Raw genomic sequence first — 23,415 nt, 5'->3', positions numbered from 1 at the left:
AGTTCTACATAGCTCAAAACTAAATCTTGGGACTAAAATTTGAAAGTAAGAATTACTTTAGTAAGCTCTTTTGCAAAGTATTGCTATCCAACTTACAATACCAAATATAGCCTTACATATCCTTGGAGTCTTTTATTTTGTTCTCTGTCGGGTAAGTCTTGCTGAGTACAATTGAGTACTCAGAGTTTTATTCCCTCCGTTGCTGGTGACACTTTGTATGAAGGTTATTGTATCACTTGCTTTAGTCCTGCGATGGACACCGATGAATAAAGGCCAACTGGCATGGCCGTATTCTATACTACTTTACTTTGCTTTTGTTGGAGGTGTTTGATAAACTGGCAATGTATTTGGACTTATGACAATAATGTAGTTTCAAAACTATGTTGCTTTCTTGTATCATATTTGAACTCGGTATTGTAATAAGTATTGTGAACTCAGTTTGTATCTTAAACTTCCGTCGTGAACTCTATGTATTACGATGCATGTTGTTTCCCTTAAACATGTATGATCTTGGTTATGAAGTTAATTTATTGAGGCCATTCGTGGTACTCAACGGACTACCGGGTTTATATAAGTGACGGTATGCGCGTGTCAATGTGTTTAACGAGGACAATCATACTTAATCTTGTATAAATTGGGCGGTTCTGTCACAACTGGGAGAGGTGCATCCGCCCTGCACATTGCTGTCGGGGGAGGTGCATCCACCCCGCATGTCGCCGCCTTAGGTGGTGGATTCGCCCCATATGCCACCGTTGAAAGGATCTAGATGACTAGAGGGGTGAATAGCCTATAAAAATTTTCGTACAAACTTCACAAACACTAGTGCAAAGGGATTAGTAAAATAGGAAATCACAATAGCGTCTACTTACACTAGCTCTACTTTTACCTAGGCAAGTCTTCTACTCAGTTATGGTAGCTTTGTCTTCTAATTCTAATCATAAGCACCACAAAAGATTACAACTAACAAGAACTACTAAAGCTTAAAAAAAACAAGTAACTAAACTAGTTACACTACAACAACTACGGCCCCGTTCGCTTCGCTGAAAAAATAAGTTGAAATACTGTTCCGGCTGATTTGTTGTGAGAGAAAAATACTGTTCCGACTGAAAAGTAAAGATTATAAGAGAAACGAACATGGCCTGCTACAAGCTCTAGCTAGTTACCACTACAAGCAATTGCCACATAAGCAAGATATGAATGTAAATGGGAGAGTGTGAGTAGTAGGCAAACCAAACGCAGGGCCAGAGATGGCACGAGATCTGAGTTTGGGTTGCTCGCCGGCAACCTATGGCCTCGTTGGGATGAGTTCTTATTTGCTGCAAACTCACTTTAAAAAATTCATATGAGAATGATGATTTTTTTAAAAGTAAGTTTGCATCTTAACTTTTGTAGTGAGTACATATTTACATATAATTATGGATGTGTTAAATTTTAGATTTTTTAACAACCGAAATACTCTCTCCGTTCTAAATCATAAGTTGCTTTGACTTTTTTGGTACATCCATTTTACTATGTACTTTCTCTGTTCTAAATTATAAGTCGTTTTAATATTATATTAAGATATATAGTAAAATAAATATAAAAAAATAAAATAACTTATAATTTAAAACAAAGGAGTATCTAATTTGAAACGAGGGAGTACATTATCTAAATTAGTTTCTATGTTTTCTCGTAGCAGATGGTTTACGCTACATATTTTTACATATTTTGCCCTGTAACAGTCCCATCCGCTCCAGCCTAGCAAAACGCCACCACTTCCAGGCTCCCAGCCGGCCAGCCCCACCCCACCGCACCCACACTCCCGTAGAACATGCCGCCGCCTCAGCCGCTGCTCGGCGGCGCCGCGCCCGCTCCGGCGCGAGCGGCCCCATCCTTGCTCCACCTCCTTCTCGACACGCGCCACCGCGTCACCACCGCACGTGCCGCTGCCGCCTCCTCCGTGCCCGCATCTCACTCCTCGCACGCGAACGACGCCCTCCTCCTCCGCCGTGCCGCCGACGTGGCCGACCGCTCCGCGGGACTCACCTCCCCGCACCCCAACTTCGGGTGCGTCATCGCGCGGCCCCAGCTCAATATCGACAGTGCCGATTCCTGGGTGGTCGGCGAGGGGTTTCTCTACGCGCAGGGGACGCCCTGCGCCGAGCTCCTCGCCGCACAGGAGGCCGGTGAGCACGCGCGTGGCGGCACGGCATACCTCAACCTCGAGCCTGGGGACTGTTTTGGGGACAACACAGCCGTCGGATCCCTCGTCCAGGTGCTCTACGGAATTGCCTTTCCTATATTCGCTCCCATATGTTTCTCCGAGTTTGATATTTAAAATGCACTTCAGACTCCCTCAGTTTTCAGATGTCATGAAACCAATTGGGCTAATCTTGTAACACCTGGGTCAGGGTCCTATACATAGTGAGACTTTCGGGGGTTTAAACCATTTTGTTAATCATTAATCATCAGGAGATGAATGGACAATCAACGATGTATGCTCTTGTCCCAGCACCTAATCAACAATCTGTCTTGTGGAGTATCTCTGTCACCAAACATGGTTGTGAGGTTTTATTTGGTCCTTGTGCATTTGTCCATATGAACCCTGTTGCAATGCACTTAATCTAACACACTGGCATTGACTTGACGAGTTGTCCTCAATGTATATAAGCAGTTTGCTAATAATTTTAGTAGGTAGGAATTACAAGAGTTGTGGTGGGTCTTAGACATCCCTTGAAGCACTTGAGAGGGAAGGCAATTCAGGCGTTACGAAGCGAAGGCATTCAAGTTGATGTTGTGGGGGAGGATCTGCAGAGTAAACTGTTTGAGGTGACTCTTTGCTTATACTTTTTTTTAATGTTTGATTTCTATTAGTGTACATTGTTGGTACCCTTTTGCATCTTTGCAACTGTGCATTTTTTTAATCATGCCTGACACCTAGGGATGAAAACGGATCGGATACGGACGGATATCACCGATATTACATTTGTTTTCATATTTCTGTCCGGATTCGGATTCGAATACGGATAGTGTCAACTATGTCGGATAGGATACGATTAGATATCGACATCATAAATATGCGATTTGAGTATTCGGATACGGATACGGATACGGTATCGGATGTTGGATATTCGGACTCGGATACGGACAGATCTCAACCCCTCTAAACGGATTCGGTTTCGAATACGGTCGGAAAATATCCGTGCCGTTTTCATCCCTACTGTCACCTGACTTCCTGAACTCAGAGTTATGATCTTGTAAATTTGGCACTAGCGGAATGACATGAAAAAATGAAGTCTGTAGGTTTACTATGGCACGAGAACAAAATAATGAAAACATCTATTGATTTTGTCATATTTTAGTTTAGAAGTTCAAGTTCAATGAAGACATGATCATTGGATTTATTTGCTCTAGGTATTGAGTAATTTGGATGTGACATATATCATTAATATAACAAGGAAAAAAAACAACATGACTATTTTACATGCTGAACTAAGAGTATAACTATTGGCAACTATAATAGGTTTTTTTTTTTAAGAACACCAGTTTTTTCTTGTGTGGTTTGTGTGGTACTCTAATAAGTAGGTTGGAAGAATATATGTACTATTTGCCTGTTTGCTTCCTACCCTCCCAAGTAGATGGATTCCCAGGCGACTGAAATTGGATGCCTGGGGATGCACAGTGAGCCAGGCAATCTTGCCTGGGCTTGAAACAAACACGCCATATGTCCTTGAATTTTACCAGTTTGTTAACTTTTTAAGTTGTTGACTGTAGGAAGCTCTGAAGTCATGCCTCACTGTAAATGCTCCATTGCTTTACAGAGCTGCCTTTCATGTCCCTTTCTCCATCCTGAAGTATGCTATGACTGCAGATGGTGAGATATATGTTATTCCGTTTGTTAATATTAGTTGGGGGTAATTATTAATATACACACATGATTTATAACCTTCAAAGGATTTTGACTTTCAATAATTTGCAGGAAAAATAGCAGCAAGTAGTGGACATGCTTCTTGGGTAAGTGGCAAAGCATCGAGAGGGCGTGTATCTGAATTGCGTGGCAGAAGTGACGCTGTTATTGTTGGTGGAAATACAGTGCGTTTTGACGGTGCGACAACATAATGCAATATTCTATTAACTGTAGCTAATGGTGTTTGTTCAAAACTAATATCTTTTGGTTGTATTATAGATCCTCGATTAACTGCAAGGCATGTTAAGGGGCATGTCCCAGTGCGTATAGTGATGTCACAGTCTCTTAACCTTCCAGAGGAAGCAAATTTATGGAATGTTAACGATGCCTATACAATTGTTGCAACTCAGAGAGGTGCTCGGCGAGATTTTCAAAAGAAGCTTGCTATGAAGGGTGTTGAAGTAGTAGAGTTTGACATGCTGAATCCAAGAAATGTTATGTCATATTGTTATGATCGTGGTTATCTTGCTGTATTATGGGAATGTGGTGGGACACTAGCTGCTTCTGCTATATCTGCGAGTGTTATCCATAAGGTGAACCTTTTTTGCAAGATCGTCTATGACATCTTTTGTGTTCATTTGCTGCATTTAAGTTAGCTGTATCCTGGTTTTAATTTTCTTTATAGTTCATAAGTAGCAACTTAGTGGAATGAACATAATACTAGACAAGCAATATATGTTTGGATGGATAGAATATATAGCTTCCTTTTCGTTTACATCTCATGGCATCTACATTTTTTTCTCGAACACGTAGGAGAGCTGCGTATCATTATATTAAGAAGAGTAAAGGAGTGGGTTTAGAAATCCTATACAGCCACACCATACACACACCCTTTTACATCAAATGGTGTATCTCTCTCCCACTTGTCAAACTTGACCCAAGACCACTAGAGAGCAACTCATGCATTGGCTGGCTCTAGAGCAAGGAGATTGGATATTTCCCTGAGCTCTGGCCAAACTCCACAAGAGACTCATCTTTGACCGAAATCAGAATCCTATTTATCACATGTGAATGTCAGAGGAGTCATGAACATCATTCAGTTCACTTTTATTATTTATTGGTTGTCTTACTTTTTTTTTTTTGAGATCCTCCATGTCATCATGTGCTTGTTATGTAGTAGAATTCTATATGAACTCATAACTTACAATCACTATTAGAGATGCGTAGAACACATGTATATCATGTTACTTGTACTCCAAGTTGTACTTGACTATATATATGAAAGGCACCCCCCCTAATTGGTTGTGAGGTGTTCCCTAATTCTCTTGCATCATTTGACAGGTCTGTGCATTCTGGGCTCTGAAAATAATTGGGGGATCAAATGCACCAACACCAGTTGGTGAACTAGGGATGAATCAAATGACTCAGGCGATAAATTTAATTGATGTCTCGTACGAGCAGGTCAACCATTTTTCAACTTCAGATACACCCTATATGCATATCAACGAAACTAAAATAATTGATACATTGAAATCTTGCTAATAGGCATTTCATTTTGCTATGTTCCTTTGTATCTATGTTTTGTATCAGTGTCCCATGTTTTTCTTAATACAATTTAACAACCTTCATGTTCCTGTCCAGTTTAGTAACCTCTTCTACAGTTCTACTGCTGTTTCCTTCAAGTTATATTGTGCAATGCTGTGGGCATATTTATGCTTTTTTTCCCACTAGTTCATAACTGTTACATATTTTTTCTCCCTATAAATGTGCAGACCTTTTTGACTGAAAACTGTGGGGTATAAATGTGCAGATTGACAGGGACATGCTCATGAGTGGATTCATCGAAACCATTCCTGATCTTTCACCTATTATACCATCCGTGGAAGAAATACCTTCCGTTGATCCAGAAGTATCTCCATATGAAGCAAATATTATTTCCTTTTACAAGACATGGGATATTTTTGGGGCTTTCTCAAACTTTTCTCCTCATCCAATTCACATGCCTGATGAAAATGGAGATTATTTCACATGGCCAACAGTGGAACACTATTACCAGGTTTGTCTTCTGTTCATGGCTGCTACATTTGTGAAATTCAGCGTTGCTATGGATAGGGATTCTATCATAATGTGCCAACATGTGTTCCATTTTCTTTATAACCGTGTAACATCATTAATCAGACTGTCGATAAGCTCATAACTCTTTTTCTTTCAGGCTCATAAGTTTGTTGGTGTTGACAATCCTCAAGCAAGAGACATTGTTCAAGAAATAAAGCTAGCAAAGAGTCCTGAAGAGGCTGCTAGAATAGGAAGGACCCGACAAAAAGGGTTCCCTGAACTGGTATGCCTGATTATTGTATTTCGGCCTGTTCAATGGCAGTTTAGTACAGGTTTGGGCAGTTTCCTAAACCAAACCGTATGCATATGGGTTAGATGTGTTGGTTTGCCGGTGTATGCGGTTTGAAACGGAGAGAGGAGGCTGTCCCTGGCGCTAGCGAGGTGCTCCCTGTCCCTGGCACCAGCAAATCCCTGTGCAACCATGTAGATAGCTGGCCACTGGGGATGACGATGACCCCACGGCCACTCACAGTGTGTCCAAGAACCCGCCGACCACACGGAGATCCTTGCCGTGCTGCCCTACATCACGCGTGCCTCACCGCCGTCGCGTGGAGCCTCAGCAAGTGCTGTGGCCTGGTCCCCGGACGCTGTCGCGTGGTGGCCTAGTCCCCAGATGCCGCACACCAGGTCATGAAGACCCACGACCTTGTTTTCGCATCGCGGCCTGTCGTGCTTAAAGATGGTAATGGGCTCCAATACCTGATACCCGACGGGTATTTGATCCATTAGGGGATGGGGATGGGATCATATCTTTATCCGCGGGCATCTAAATAGGCAAGAATCTATTCCCGATGGGTATAACGGGTACGGGAACGTTCTCTGTTTACCCGTCCCCGTTATCCGTTGGGGAACCCGACTATTTGAGCTGTCATGCGAGTATTAGGCCTAAAGAAGCTCAACATAGGTATTTTGACCCAAATCTGAACAATCATATATATAGTTTGTGTGTTCTAAGAACCCTAGTTCAATTTTTCCTCATCATCTCCGCCAGCGGCACGAGCACGCCTGCCTCACGAGCGCTCGTGCCCCTTGCTTCCTCAGTTCGGTCTCTCTGCCACCTTTGCTTGTCCTCCTCGCAACCTCGTTTCTTCTCCTCGGCATCTCCGAGACTCCGACACTTATACTCGGGTGAAGAAGAAACGTCTCCGATTGCAAAGCCGCGACCCCAAGTGTCCTTGTTTATCGGGTATGCAGTACCTGTTGGGTATCTGTTACCCGACCAATGCCCGATGGGTACGGGGATGGGCAAGAATCTATACCCGAGACAGTTAACGGGGACGGGGACGGGATGAATTCTCTGTAGCGGGGAAGAGAACGTTTCGGCGATACCCGATAGGTACATCCCCGTTGCCATCCTTAGTCGTGCTGATGCTGCAGTTCCAGGGCGCGGACAGGGTCTGCGCCCTCGATCACTTCAGCGCCCACTGCGTCCACTCCTGCTCCATGCACGATGACGAGCTCGTCCGTCGCCTCCGTGCTGTCATGGCCGCGGGGGCGCCAGTGAACCTGAATCCGCTGTCGGGGAGGTGGCCAGCAGCCAGTGCCGGCCCTAGGGATAGGGCACGAGGTGCGACTGTCGAGGGCCCAAGCGGACGAGGGGCCCAAGCCCAGGTATACAAACTCCCAGGTCCTATCGTACATTAGGCATTAGCAAACTAATAAGAAGAAAGACATAGAACTGGTCAGGCGACCCAAAAGGACAACATCGACATTTCTTTCCTAGTTTCCTTTCCCCACGACCCTTGGGTAGAGAAGAGGCGAGGAGTCACGCGGCACACATCACACTCTGATCGTGAGTTCACGACGTGCGCCTTACACACACGGAGCTGGCGAGCCGCGCCGCCGCGAAGAGCTAGACTACTGGAGACACGGACACGGCGCATGAGGACGGCAACCAGGCAGGGCTACGCGACGACGACATCTTGATTCTTGGCTTCTTACGAATTGCGATCACTGATCAGTTGTTTAGGTTCAATGTATTTTTTTATTTTTATTTTTAATCCAAATTAATTTTTTGTATAGTATTCTAGACTTCTAGTACTTTGTACCCATATAGTCGTATTTTTCTTTTAATTTAGGTGTTGGAATTTTAGAATGTTACCTAAGAAACATTTGTCATGGGTGAGAAAAGAAAACGAATATATTGCTTTTTTAATCTACATTGTTCCTCGATAATTATCATACATCTACAAATATATTGCTTAATCTATATTGTTCCTTGATAATTATCAGATATGTTAAATTAAAAATATGTTATTCAATTTTCTTTCGTTTTGCAGGTAAAATTAATGCCTATATATTACATGGTCAAGAGGAGCCGTTGCGACGAGATCGTCAGAGGGCCGTTAAAATCATAGGACCGGCACTGCCAGCAGCAGGCCCAGCGAGACAAGGGGCGCTGCCACGGCATCGGTTGTCGATGATGGATCTGCTAACTGTTTGGCTGGTTCAAACCATGGTTTTGCTCAACCCGTACGGAAGCCACGGACCCGGTTTCAACGGGCTAGTTTCACGTGTTGCACGGGTTCGCACCAGACCGTGAACAGCCATAATTGTATTTCTATTTTAACTGATTGTAGTGGGAAGTGATGAAGGGACCTTGCTTACTGGTACCTAACAAAATATGCCATCACCCTTCTGATGAAAGATATTCTAGAAGAGGAACCTATGTATCTAGTATCATTTTCGGCACTCCACTTATCATTTAGTATTTGCAAGAATTTTCAAGTCCTATAGCATAAATACATGCTTGAAAGCTACAATGCATCCGACAAGTCCATTATAGTTCCACCAAAATTTACTTATAATATTAATTAATGACTGTAGAAGGGCGGGCCTGGTGCAAGCAGTAGAGTCTTACCACCTGTGACTGGAAGGTCCCGGGTTCGAGTCGTAATCTCCTCGTATTGCACAGGCGAGGGTAAGGCTTGCCACTGACACCCTTCCCCAGACCTCGCACAGAGCGGGAGCTCTCTGCACATTAATTAATGACTGTAGCATACTTTCTATTTTCCTCCCTCTCCTCTGGTTAACTCAGACACAGCAACAACTGAACTGCAACCACTTGGTAGCGTAAGTGCAAAATCATAAGCCTGGGACTTCCCTGTTACATACTTTCCACTGTTCAAAGTTCATGGTACTATGGATTGCCTGTTGCCAAACATCTACGTGCTTTCTATTTACCTCTTTAAAATGACGGGTGGTGTAGGGTCTTTAACTCAATATATGGCTACAATTACCTCTTTAAAATGATATGACCCATCAATTAATGGTAATTAGTACACTATATCAATAACAATTATATCTACTCCATATGTTTTTGAACGCAATGGCAGGAGCTCTGCCTTTCAATTAAGATAGAGAAATAGAGTTTATGTACAAGAAGGAAGACACTCCGAAAAGGGTATTAAGGACCCCTGTTGCAGGAAAATACCACGAAAACACTATCCTCGCGGTTAGAAAAAAGAGAGACGGCTAAGCGTAAGCGAAAGCCCTCTTCCTTTGCTCTATGTCCTCCTTGATTCTTGTGGCCACTTGTGGCACCGTCTCTGTGGTATTGTTGAAAATTCTCCTGTTTCTCTCTTTTGAAATATTCTAAAATGTGTAGATCACTACCCCATTGAGCCGTCTGCGTTCAGTGGTTGGCACTTTTTTTCCTGCTTCTTCCCAACATGCTCTGATCTCGACGAGTCCCCCTGAGGCTGTGACTGCAGCACGGTGAAGTTCTCTCAAGAGAGGATTTGGTCCTAGACCGCCTTTGCAAATGGGCAGCACAAACAAAGGTGTAGGCTGGTGTGGGGGGTATGACCCCGGATACCTACGGCAGACTACATGGGCTGCGCCCTCAGAGTTGGCCTAGCCCACAAGACGAAGCCTTGCGGGGCACGACTCTGGTCGGCGCCTTCCGCAAGACATCTGGAAGATATCCCAAAGATACTACGAGATCTGTTAGGATGTGTATGATCCCAAGATTCCTATAATCAGTTATTACTTTTCGGTTATCTCTCAGATCTAACCGACTTGTAACCTTGCTCCCCGGACTATATAAGGCGGGCAGGGACCCCTCCAAAGACACACAATATCATACGATAGCTAATACAAACCAACAGACCACAGGAGTAGGGTATTACGTCATACTGACGGCCTGAACCTGTCTAACTCGTGTGTCTCTATTGCCTTCTTGTTCTTGATCTTACGCTCCTCTGCCGATCAATCTACCTTCGTGGGATACCCCTCGGAGGACTGCCGACGATATTCTATCGACAATTGGCATGCCAGGTAGGGGTTGTGCGTGCTGTTTCCTTGTCGAACAAGATGGCTTTTTCGCAGGCTCTTCGTCCCTTCCGCAGCCCGGCCAGATCTTCACGGTCGGATCCATCTCGTGGGTCATCAACGCTGACGGAGTCGGAGAGCTCCTCGAGCCGGTGCAGATCATTTCTACGCCGACCACCCCCACACCTGCAACTACAGATCCGATCTTAGAACCACTTCCGAGGTCGCCTTCATCAACGATCCGCCCGCTTCCTCGCTACCAGAGGAGGCGGATCAGCAATGACGATCTGATCGAATCCATCGATCGGGTCGGCCTGAAGCTCGCCGATTGCCTCTCCATCATCGAATCGGCCCTGGATACTTTGGTTCAGCACCGACCTCCCTCCGACGTCGTCGTTACTTACCAAGACGCCCTAAGGGGGAAATTCACCGACCAGGTGGAAGATGTCCATCCACTGGCCGACCAGCTCGCCGTTCATCCTTCGCCAGCCGTCAACATGCTACACATAGGTCGGTGCCCCGGAGCGCCCCTCCAGACCATCCCGGAGGAAAATCCAGGCTCCGAGTCTCAGGGCTCTACGGAGACCCTCGCCGAAACCTTCAATGAGCAGCTCCTTTTCCCACCTTCTGGGGTGGCGCGATCTTCAACGTCAACGTCAACAGCCCTCCTCAGAACGGTGAAACTGAGGAGGAACGCGTTGCTCGTGAGAATCGAAACGTCAACCACGCACAGCGCCGAGAAAACAAGGCAGCTATCGCACGGGCCGAGGCTGCTCGAAATAATTGGCTCGACTCACAAGGAAGACCACTTCCACTCCACCGCGACCTCGACGAAGAATTTCTCCGTGTTGACGGCCATGACGTCTTCAAGACTCACAATGCCAATCTGGCAGTGGCCGCCAACGAGCTCACCCGCCTCCCGCAGACGCTCGAGCTCGCCAAGGTCGCCGCCATGCTTAAAGCGGCACACTGTCAGGTTAATGACATTCACAAGGATCAGAGACCTTCATGCTCCACGAGCATGATTCACCGATCAGCTGTGCCGAGATCCAATCGCCGCCCTAGTCAAAGCCATTTCGCCGACCAGTCACTGCCTCTCCAGGGAGGAGCCGGGGGCCACCGCGTCGAACACCATCGCCAACACGACCAGGAGGTCGAGTAGGACGCTCGAGTGCACCTCAGCAACCTCCGGGATGCATGATGGCGTATCGAGCAACGTCACTTCGGTCGCCATGAAGACGAAGTACGCCACCGCCAGGAGTACAAATAGGAGTACGGAAATTCGGACTCAGCTCTCATGCAAATCGACGCCGGCAACGCTGCAGCCGACGTCGATCACAACCCCGAAGAGCCCCCAGCGTTTATGAGGGCGCTCCGAACACTCCAATGGCCTCGTGGTTTCAAAATCACTTGGGTCGAGCCCTATGAGGGAAGGATGAATCCAACACAGTGGCTACAGGCTTACGCCACCGCTGTCTACGCCGCCGGAGGAGACACTAGTGTCATGGCGAACTATCTCCCCGTAATGCTCACGCCACCCACCATGAGCTGGTTTACTAGCCTTGCCTCGGACTCCATCGGGTCCTGGGAAGAGCTAAAAAAGTCTTCACCGACAATTATATGGCTACTTGTACTCGGCCAAGCACCAAGCATGATCTCAACCGCATCAACCAGAAGCCACCCGAGCTCCTTTGCAGCTACATTCGATGCTTTTCCGAGATGAGGAATTCTATTCCCAACATCACGAAAGCTGAGGTCATCACCGCCTTCACCCGAGGATTCCACCATCGCGAGCTTCGTTCCAAGTTCAACTGCAAGCCACCCACAAGCATTGGCGGGATGATCACAACCGCCAACCAGTACACCGACACTGAGGAAGCCAAGGTGCATTTCAACGAGGATGCAGGCACCCATCGCCAACCTCGTCGCTTCGACGACCGCCCCGACGACCGATGCCACAACGACCGTCGCTTTGATGACCGCAGTTACCATCATGACAGCGGCCGTGATCGAATAGAAGGACCCAAGCCTAGCCAAAATCATCGCTGCCAGCCAGAACACATTGTTGCCACCGTCAATCAACCTCGCGCCAAGCGCAACTACGACGAGCAGTACCAAAAGATCATCGATGGCCTGTGCCCTCTTCACAAGAACGCTAAACACAAGATAAAGAACTGCCTCGGCTTGGCTAAGGAATTTTAGGACAAAAAGCTGGAAGACGACGCCAACAACGGAGCTAAAGACCGCCGACCACCTAGGGGTAACAACAATGCCTTCTATAACCACGACAAGGTGGTTGCCACCATCTTTAGGGGCCTCGCCACCACCGAAAGCAGAAGAGAATGGAAGCTCGCCGCACGATGGGTGCTCTCCGTCACTATGGAAGACGACACCGCCAACCTCAGCTATCGCCCATGGTCTGAGGTACCCATCACCTTCAGCAGGGCCGACCAGTGGGCGGACATCCCCTACACAGGGCATTTCCCTCTCGTCCTCGACGCAACCGTCCAGAAGGTGCTTTTCAGAAAAGTGCTCGTGGACGATGGGAGCGCCCTGAATCTCCTCTTCGCCGGAGCCCTAAAGGAGCTGGGCCTTGGGTTATCAGATCTCACACCCTCCGACTCCTCCTTTTGGGGTGTGGTACCTGGCAGGGCCTCCAAACCACTGGGGGAGATCACCCTACCAGTACAGTTTGGCACGTCAAGCAACTATCGCGTCGAACACATCAACTTCTACATCACCGACTTCAACACCGCCTACCACGCCATACTTGGTCGTCCAGCTCTGACCAAGTTCATGGCTGTACCGCACTACGCTTATCTAGTGCTGAAGATGCCTTCGCCTATAGGAGTTCTGGCCCAATGGGCCAACCTCTCCATCGCCTATGCCTGCGAGACAGAGAGTCTCGCTCTCGTCGAAGCCACCGACCTCTTGAAAGGGTCGAGATGGCGACTAGAGGGGGGTGAATAGTCCTTTTTGAAAATTTAATCACGTTGGCTAACCGAAACAAGTGCAGAGTTAAAACTATCGGTCTAGCCAAGACTACACCCTTCTATCTATGTTCACAAGCACCTTGCAAAGATACTAATCAAGCAACAAAGGTGTCGAGCTAGCTAGAGCTCACCTAACCAATTCTAGGAGCAAGGTCACACAAACCTATGCCACTAGTACTTTAAGCAACAAGGGAGCTCCTACACATGCTAGTAAGCAAAAGCACAAAGCCAACTAAGCTCACTAGCAATGCTCAATAACAAGGCAACCAATGCCAAATTAGAGAGCGCAAATACTTAGCTACACAAACTAAGTAATGTGACTAACAAGGTTACACAAACCAAATTAGCCACGCAAGGGAGCTACTTCTATGCTACACAAGCAAAAAGGTAATTAGCAAGCTACACAAGCTATCTAATTACAAGAGCAACTACACAAGCTTAATATGTGTAAAAGTAATTGCAAGCTTGTGTAATAGGGATGCAAACCAATGGGAAGAACACGGTTGACACGATGATTTTTCTCCCGAGGTTCACGTGTTTGCCAACACGCTAGTCCCCGTTGTGTCGACCGCTCACTTGGTGGTTCGGTGGCTAATTAGCATCACCCGCTAAGCCCGCACGTCGGGCGCCGCAAGGACCTACCCCTTGAGTGAGGGTAGCTCAATGACACGCTTTACTAAAGTTGCTCTTCGTGACTCCCGCAGGGCGAGCACAATGCCCCTCACAAAGCACTTCTCCGGAGCGCCGCACAAGCTTCTTGCGGGCTTCGACAGAGACCACCACTAAGCTGTCTAGGAGGTGGCAACCTCCAAGAGTAACAAGCACCACCGGCTTGCAACTCGATCACCTAGTTGAAGGGTCGAGATGGCAGACTAGAGGGGGGTGAATAGTCTTTTCTAAAATTAATTGCGTCGGCTAACCGATACAAATGCGGAATTAAAACTAACGGTCTAGCCAAGACTATACCCCACTATATATGTTCACTAGCACCTTGCAAAGATAACAATTATGCAACAAAGGTGCTGGGCTAGTTAGAGCTCTCCTAAACAATTCTAAAAGCAAGGTTACACAAACCTATGCCACTAGTATTTTAAGCAACAAGAGAGCTCCTACACATGCTAGTAAGCAAAAGCACAAAGCTAACGATGCTCACTAGCAATGCTCAATAACAAGGCAACCAATGCCTAATTAGAGAGCGCAAATACTTAGCTACACAAACTAAGCAATGTGACTAACAAGGTTACTAAAACCAAATTAGCCACGCAAGGGAGCTACTTCTATGCTACACAAGTAAGAAGGTAATTAGCAAGCTACACACGCTATCTAATTACAAGAGCAACTACACAAGCTTAATATGTATATAAGTAATTGCAAGCTTGTGTAATGGGGATGCAAACCAACGGGAAGAACAAGGTTGACACGATGATTTTTGTCCCGAGGTTCACGTGTTTGCCAACACGCTAATCCCCGTTGTGTCGACCGCTCACTTGGTGGTTCGGCGGCTAATTAGCATCACCCGCTAAGCCCGCACGTCGGGCGCCACAAGAACCTACCCCGGAAGTGAGGGTAGCTCAATGACATGCTTTACTAGAGTTGCTCTTCGCGACTCCCATGGGGCGAGCACAAGTGCCCCTCACAAGCACTTCTCTAGAGCGCCGCACAAGCTTCTTGCGCGCTTCGACGGAGACCACCACCAAGCCGTCTAGGAGGTGGCAACCTCCAAGAGTAACAAGCACCACCGGCTTGCAACTCGATCACCTAGTGCCACTCGATGCAACCTCACGATGCAATCGTACTAGAATCGCTCACTCACACAATCGAATGATCACTATCAAGTATGTGTGAGATGGAGGGCTCCCAAGCACTCTCAAGCATGGACACAAAATCCCCTTAGGTGCTCTCTCCCAGCCATGGCCGAAGGCCACTTCTATTTATAGCCCCTAGGGCTAAACTAGTCGTTACCCCTTCACTGGGCAAAAATCGGGCCGACCAGACGCTCCGATCGTGTTGACCGGACGCTGGACCTCAGCGTCCGGTCACTCGCAGACGACCACGTGTCCCGATTCTAACGGTCACTTGACCTGACCGGACGTAGCAGCTTCAACTAACCGGACGTTGAACCCCCATCGTCTGGTCGTTTCCAGTAAGGTACCGACCTCGACCGGACACGTTCGATCACACTTGATCGGACACAGCCAGCGTCCGGTCACACTCCAGCTTCTGCGTCATCGTACGTTAACCTGACCGGACGCAGCCTGCCAGCGTCCGGTGCATTCAGATCCAGCGTTCGGTCAGTTGACCGACGCCAGCATCTTCGCGATCAACTCGTTTTCACTTCTAACTTCTTCACCCTTGCTCCAATGTGCTAACCACCAAGAATTTGCATCCGGTGCAATAGAAAATAGGCATTCCATTTTCCCGAAAGCGCCGAATCCCGCCGAGCAAGCTCGGTGGGAGGGAGAGAGGGACCCAAACCCATCTCACCCCTACAAACACCACCTCCTTTGTAAATGTGCCAACACCACCAAGTGTACACCACCATGTGTATGTGTGTTAGCATTTTCACAATCATTTCCCAAAGGATGTTAGCCACTCAACTTGCCACGCCACTCGATCCTAGCGATAATGCAAAGTTAGATCACTCGAGTGGCACTAGATGACCGATATGCAAACAAGTTTGCCCCTCTTGATAGTACGGCCATCTATCCTAAACCCGGTCATAAACTTCTCTACACACCTATGACCGGTGAAATGAAATGCCCTAGGTTATACCTTTGCCTTGCGCATTCCATTCCATCTCCTTCAATGTCGATGCAACACATGCACCAACACGATCAACAATGATATGATTCACTTCATATCATCACATGATCATATTGGTTCATCGATCTTGACTCTACTTGCTCTTCACCGTTGCCATCGTCCATCGGTGCCAAGTCTTGCTCAAGCTTCACCGCCACGTGGTCCATCACTCCAAAGCCTTCGACTTGCCCTTCATGCTTGCAACCGGTCCATCAAGCCAAGTCTTGTCTTGATCTTCTCCACCTTGATCACATGACTCAATGTCATGTCTCATGTGCATTTAAGCTCCTTCATCATCACATGTGTGAGCTTTGCAACATTTCCAAGCCATTTTCACCTTCATGGCATATGTTGCTCACACACATGTACCTGTGGACTAATCACCTGTGTATCTCACATAAACACAATTAGTCCACCTAAGTTGTCACTCAATTACCAAAACCAAACAAGGACCTTTCACTAGTGCCACTCGATGCAACCTCATGATGCAATCGCACTAGAATCGCTCACTCACACAATCGAATGATCACTATCAAGTATGTGTGAGATGGAGGGCTCCTAAGCACTCTCAAGCATGGACATAAAGTCCCCCGAGGTGCTCAGCACCAGCCATGGCCGAAGGCTGTAACACCTCTAGTGTTTTGACCTAGCACTAAAACTTGACATGTCATCATATGCATTGCAAAGCATTCATGAAGTAGAAAATTTTGAATGCATACACTAAATAATATTTATTTCATAAGTTGTTATTTTATGTGTGATGTGATTCAAAACCCTAAATAAAGATCATGACCACAAGGGTCAAATTTCATGTGATCATGTGAGACCATGTGTCATTTGACTCAAATAACCCTAATGGGCCATGTTACTGGTCAAAAATCAAAGTTAAAGTAAAAAGGTAAACAAATCAAATTTGAATTCAAATTCAAATCATAAAGGTCCTTTTTGCCCCTTTTGACTAATTCAAAATCCATTTGGAATTTGGGGTTGTGGCAAAAAGCAAAGTTGAAGATTATTTTATAAGGATCAACTTTGGTATTCAAAGTTTTTCAAGTTTACATATAAAATTTGGAGTAATTTTGAAATGATTCAAATGCTCAAATGCACCCCAAATTCAAATTTCAAAATGGAGGCAGAATTTGAAAATGTTCCTTGAAGCAAAGTTGTAGAGTTTGAAAAGTTGTGCAACTTTCATTTTTGGAGATTTTCAACTTCTTTAGAAAATTTGAGAGTAATTTGAAAAATGGACTCAGTGGCAGTTCTGTAAATATTTCAAAAATCAAAATCGACATCGCCTGTTTACCACCGGCGACACGCAGCTGTTTGCCGCCGACCTTCTTCACCGCTTTCTTGCACGGTGACACGCAGCCGACACCGTGGCGAGCTTGCTCATGCGCAGTCGACGCCGGACGTCTCCTTCCCGTCTATAAATAGCAGCAACTGCCGTCGTCGTCCTCCGTTTTTCCTCTTTGCTCTGCTCCGCCACCGATCAACTCCGCCGCTCGCCGTAGCCGCCGTTGACCCCTTCCAGTTGTGCCTAGCTACACCAGCATGATCGTCGTGACCTAGCGCTCCTCGTAGGCTTGCTCGCGTCGTTTGGGTTGGCCGGAATCGCCCAGCGCAGCGCGTCTTCCCCGTGACCGGCCGGAGCTCCGCCACGACCGACCTCACCGTGGTCAGGCTGCTCCTGACCGTCTCCGCCTTCACCAAGCACACCGACATGATCATGGTGAGCTCCTAAGCGTGTTGCTCGCTTCATTTTAATCTCTACTGCACCGTGGTCATGGTTGTGCCGTGCGCCGTCGAGCTGAGCCACCATGGCCGGCGTGGAGCTTTCTCCTGTGCGCCTGCTGCGGTTCTGAGGGCTGGGATAGTTTCACGAAGTTGTGTAGATGGTTTTGGTGCTATCCATCTCGTCGGAGACTCGCCATCGGTGCATTTTGGGTCGGCCAGTGATGGCAGCGCCGCTGTGTCCTGTTATGTGTCACTGACGAGTGGGGTCGGGTTGTCAGTGAGAAAGAAAGAGAAGAACAGTAAGGTTTTGATATTTTCTGAATTTTGAAAAGTGCTGAATCTTTGGGAATTTGTAGGAAAATAATCATAGCTCCAAAAATTCTGAAAATTTGTGTGTAGCTTCTATACATGCTCTAGTATGGTTTAAAAATATAAAACTTGAAATTTGAATAAATTTTTAATGTTCAAATATTCAGTCCATTAATTGATAAATGCAATTTCCATGATTTTTGTAGGCCACTGTATAATTCCAAAAAATTATGAAATTGGTTTTGGTTAATTTGTCATGAGGAAGCTTACATAAAATTTTGAGGTCATTTGGAACAAGTTTATTTTTGGGCTTATTTCCAAATTAATTCAAAAATAAATAAAAGCAAACCCTAAGTGTTTGATTAGTGTTTGATCTTGTTTTGGTCATGTTTTGTGACTAGTAGGGTTTCAAGATCAGTTTGGTCAAGTCACATGTATGGTTCTTGACGGTAGAATTGCAAGTTGGTTTTGTTGGCTTGCAACTGTACCGTGAAAAACAATTGTATTAGGGGTGTTGTTATATTTCATGTACCATGACAGCATCATGTTTACATTATCATCATGTTAAAGCATATGTTATCATTTCATGTAGAATCTGAGAGTGAAACGATTCTAGTTGAGCAAGTTCTGGAAGAATCCCCGGTTGTCACGGGATTCGATAATTATGGTACTGATCCGGAACCTGAGATCGTCAACGAAGGCAAGCCCCGGTTTATGCATTAAACCCTTACCTTGTTTACTTTGAAAAGTTTATCACCTATGTTACTTATTGCATTAAGTTGATTAATTCAAATGTTACCTACTTGATGCATTGCCTACCTTGCTAATTGTTTACCATCCTTGAAGATGTTTTCATTTACAAAGATGTAGAATGCTTAGTATGCTTTATGGTAGGATTTCAAAGTAAAAGTTTCGATACAATCAAAGATGGCATACTGGCCAAAGAAAGAAAGAAGGTAGAATGAACTAGAGACTAGTTGGGTGACTTATCTTGAATTTTGGGTAATGTTGCCGACTATGTCGCTTAAAGGCCACTCATTGTGGATCTTCTGAATGAGACACTTTGTAGTACTGGTCACATACTCTGGTAAGCCTACTTCGGCTAATCCGATACTAAGACGAACGCCCACGCACTGGGAGTGGAGAGATGGCGGGAGTAGCGTGTACCCTCGTGGCTGGAATGTGGTCGGATTTGAGGTGTGCTATGCTCTCGGGTGGCGTGGAGACGGCTTAGTATAGGAGGATTCGGTAGTGAGGTTGATATATGCAAGATTAAGTTCTACATATGTCGTGTGATAAGGAATCCCCAGCTGGGACTTGAATCAATTCGAATTGCCGGTGCTCTGCGGATATGGAGACTCGATTCATTACAGAAGCAATACATGACTGGTGAATTACTAAAATATGAGAAAAGAATGGAATGAGAAGAATTGGAATATGAGAAATGTACATTTAGTTTGAGATAATGAACTAAAAGGACATAGGGGTAAAACTTGAAAATAGGATGAAGAATAGTAAGCTTTTGGTAAAGAACTTTTGAATCTTGCTACATCCTTACCTTGTCCCGACACCTGCATCTTTAAAGTCTTTCACCCCCTGTTACGTCGGGTTAGTCTTGTTGAGTACTTTTGTACTCAGGGTTTATTAACCCTTGTTGCAGGTGAGTCGCATGCGCATGCTTGTTTTGGTACCTGCTGCATGTCTGTGTTTGAAGTCAATGACGATGAGGAGTGATGAATGGCCTTTGGACAAGGCACTAGTTTGTATGATAAATAAAGTTAATGTAATATTATCCCACTACTATGGTTGTATGACACTTATGATACTGTAAGTTTGAAAACAACTGGTTTGTAAACTATGTTATCTTAAGACTTCTGCTATCTTTTACTCTGATGTATATAGTTGAATAAACTGTTGTAATCTGCAATGTCTGTGATTGGGATCCTGTTAGAAAAGAGAATCGTGGATGATTTGGGTTTCCCAAGGACACCCGACAGACCTATTGAGTTGTTGGGAACTCGTGTACGCTATCTGAGGTCTGTTAAGACAACGATAGGTACACGTGGGCCCGATTTCTTAGGAGGTTCTGCCATAAAGGCCACTTCTATTTATAGCCCCAAGGGCTAAACTAGCCGTTACCCCTTCACTGGGCAACCGTCGGGTCGACCAGACGCTCCGGTCGTGTTGACCGGACGCTGGACCTCAGCGTTCGGTCGCCCGATGACAGCCACGTGTCACCTGCGTTCAACGACATTCTTCCGATCTCAACGGTCATCTTCTGACCGGACACAACAGCTTCAACTGACCGAACGCTGGACCCTCAGCGTCCGGTCATTTACAGTAAGGTACCGACCCCGACCGGACGCGTTCGGTCAGACGTGATCGGACGCAGCCCCAGCGTCCGGTCACTCTCCAGTGACACTGCTTCGTCTGACAACAGGACCGGACACTACCTCTAGCGTTCGGTCACTTTCAGAGCCAGCGTCCGGTCGACAGACCGACGCTGCACGCTGACTGCCACTACTGATCGGACGCTGAGCCTCAGCGTCCGGTCACTATGTGACCAGAGTCCGGTCCACTCTGTGGGACCTTTCTCATCTCCGTTTCTTTACCGAGTTGATCCACATCAACTCCAACTTCATCTCCTTTGTAAATGTGCCAACACTACCAAGTGTACACCACCATGTGTATGTGTGTTAGCTTTTCACAATCATTTCCCAAAGGATGTTAGCCACTCAACTTGCCACGCCACTCGATCCTAGCGACGATGCAAAGCTAGATCACTCGAGTGGCACTAGATGACCGATATGCAAACAAGTTTGCCCCTTTTGATAGTACGGCCATCTATCCTAAACCCGGTCATAAACTTCTCTACACACCTATGACCGGTGAAATGAAATGCCCTAGGTTATACCTTTGCCTTGCGCATTTCATTCCATCTCCTCCAATGTTGATGCAACACATGCACCAACACGATCAACAATAATATGATTCACTTCATATCATCACGTGATTATATTGGTTCATCGATCTTGACTTTACTTGCTCTTCACCGTTGCCATCGTTCATCGGCACCAAGTCTTGCTCAAGCTTCACCGCCATGCGGTCCATCACTCCAAAGCCTTCGACTTGCCCTTCACACTTGCAACCGTCCATCAAGCCAAGTCTTGTCTTGATCTTCTCCACCTTGATCACATGACTCAATGTCATGTCTCATGTGCATTTAAGCTCCTTCATCATCACATGTGTGAGCTTTGCAACATCTTCAAGCCATTTTCACCTTCATGGCATATGTTGCTCACACACATGTACCTGTGGACTAATCACCTGTGTATCTCACATAAACACAATTAGTCCACCTAAATTGTCACTCAATTACCAAAACCAAACAAGGACCTTTCAATCTTCCCCTTTTTGGTAATTGATGACAACTCTACAAAGATATGGAAATTAAGCTCTTTTGGATTTATGTTGCTTGCCCAAGCAATTTTACCATGTGAAAATGATTTTGAACAAGTACCACAAACCTTGAAATGGTAGTATTAGCTCACCCTACATATGTGCTAGAGTATTTAATTTGAAGCTTGCACATATGCATAGATTGAAATTGTGGGAGAGTAATTACTACCGAATGATGCTAAGGTATATAGAATAAATCTTTGAAGTGTGATACCAATCAGAGTTGCACCTTTAACTTCATCCTTAGCACCATGGTTAGCTAGATGTCACTTGGAAATAAAATCACTAGATACCTCGTGAGATCAACATTAAAAACAAGGTACTAGCATTACTTGTAAAACATACCAAGTGTCTAGCTATCATCCTATGTGTGCTAGTTATCAAATCACCGTTCAAGTTCTACAACTAGCATACACCACACAAGCATGCATATTTGAATTTGAAAACTTATGCAATGCAAGCAAGCACATGAATATGCACATATCAAATGCAATCAATCAAAGTTCATGAGCTTGCTCCCCCTACTTGTGTGCTTCTCTTGTCCAAGAATTTTGATCCATCTCTTTTCTCCAATGTTGCTCCCTCTTTGCCCATGTTCATGTTCAACCTCTATTTCTTTTATATCTCATCTCTCCCATTGTACAATCTCTCCCCCATTCAATCAAGCTTTCATATCTTTGTATAATCTCTCCCCCTTTGTCATCAATTTCCATAAAAAGTAAGCTTCTTATTGATGCAAAGGTATGCATTTGGGGTAGATGGTTGAGGCTTAAATCTTGCATTTTTGATGGACATCACTTGATTGTTGGAATGACACCACTTGTAACTTATACCACTTGTATCTTGTGTAGGGCTTCTTGAGATACCACACATAAGATTTTTGATCTTGATATCAATTTGTGGGACACCTCCCCCTATGTGATAGCATGGGTCATCCATTTGATACACTTGAGCTCTTGTAGGTGAGGGATGCATTCTTCATTTGATGATCACTTAAAGTTGAGGATCACTTGTGGAACCATCATCTTGCATGAATACCACTTGAAGGAAGTGAATACCATTTGAAAGAATCTTCTAGTATGGAACCACTTGTTTGATTTATCAATAAAGACCATTTCTTGAACATTTGCTATCTTCATGAGTACCACTTATAGGATATCACTTGTGAGTTGATCTAGACATTATTTGTAGATTCTTGATAAAATACTTGAGTCTAGATACTATTTGAAATAAACTAGATATCCATTTGCATTGTTGTCTTATGCTTGTACTCTTATCACTATCATGAGCTTCTATGATTGACTTGAACTAAAATGATTTGCCTAAGCTTCCAAGTTCGGTTTGAACCAATAACAAGCTTTTTCACACCTCTTGCAAGGGTTATCTTGCCAATGTTGTACTTGTCACTTGTTACCAATCCAAATTAAGTCAAGTACTTGGGTTCACTAGCTCATGAACAAATTCATGTACTAACCACTAGATCAAGTAATCATTCAAGCAATAGTAGTAGGCTATGAATTTTAAACATTTCATTTGTAATGCATGATCCTATGAAGCATGTACTATATGCACTAACCGCATACTAGTAAGGGATGAAATGATAATGCACATTACAATGATACCTTTGCTATGTTGGAGTAGAGGATAGTCACAAAGATTCCGATTCATTACTCCAATAGCAATGTGAAGTCCAATTTGAAGCTTGGTGAAGACCAATAGATACCAATTTGAATCTCATTCTTCACCCATATGACATGAATACCACTTATGATCAAGTGCACTTTCTTGTTGTGGTTGACTTGCTTTGTCTTTTGATCTTTGCTTGCATGAGAGTATCAATTTGAG

The 23,415-nt window shown here is 45.3% G+C and overlaps 1 protein-coding gene across 2 annotated transcripts; it reads left to right on the top strand.

Annotated features, from left to right (window-relative positions):
- The first annotated feature begins 1,747 nt into the window (after nucleotides 1-1,747).
- Nucleotides 1,748-8,611, top strand: LOC136463333 (riboflavin biosynthesis protein PYRR, chloroplastic-like). 2 transcript variants are annotated; one of them, XM_066462334.1, is made up of 9 exons: nucleotides 1,748-2,254; nucleotides 2,674-2,808; nucleotides 3,754-3,853; nucleotides 3,959-4,084; nucleotides 4,166-4,479; nucleotides 5,228-5,347; nucleotides 5,697-5,942; nucleotides 6,099-6,224; nucleotides 8,281-8,611. In XM_066462334.1, exons 1-9 carry the CDS (start codon nucleotides 1,811-1,813, stop codon nucleotides 8,356-8,358), a joined length of 1,689 nt encoding a protein of 562 aa, XP_066318431.1. In that variant the 5' UTR covers nucleotides 1,748-1,810; the 3' UTR covers nucleotides 8,359-8,611. The 2 variants fall into 2 exon arrangements, with proteins under 2 accessions (XP_066318431.1, XP_066318430.1); XM_066462333.1 differs by lacking the exon at nucleotides 8,281-8,611 and having other exon boundaries at nucleotides 6,099-6,361.
- Nucleotides 8,612-23,415: the final 14,804 nt, after the last annotated feature.

Source organism: Miscanthus floridulus, chromosome 7 (genome assembly GCF_019320115.1).
Source record: "Miscanthus floridulus cultivar M001 chromosome 7, ASM1932011v1, whole genome shotgun sequence".
NCBI lineage: Eukaryota > Viridiplantae > Streptophyta > Magnoliopsida > Poales > Poaceae > Miscanthus > Miscanthus floridulus.
Note: the sequence above shows the minus strand (reverse complement) of the source record. Positions and strands in the feature narration are given on the sequence as shown.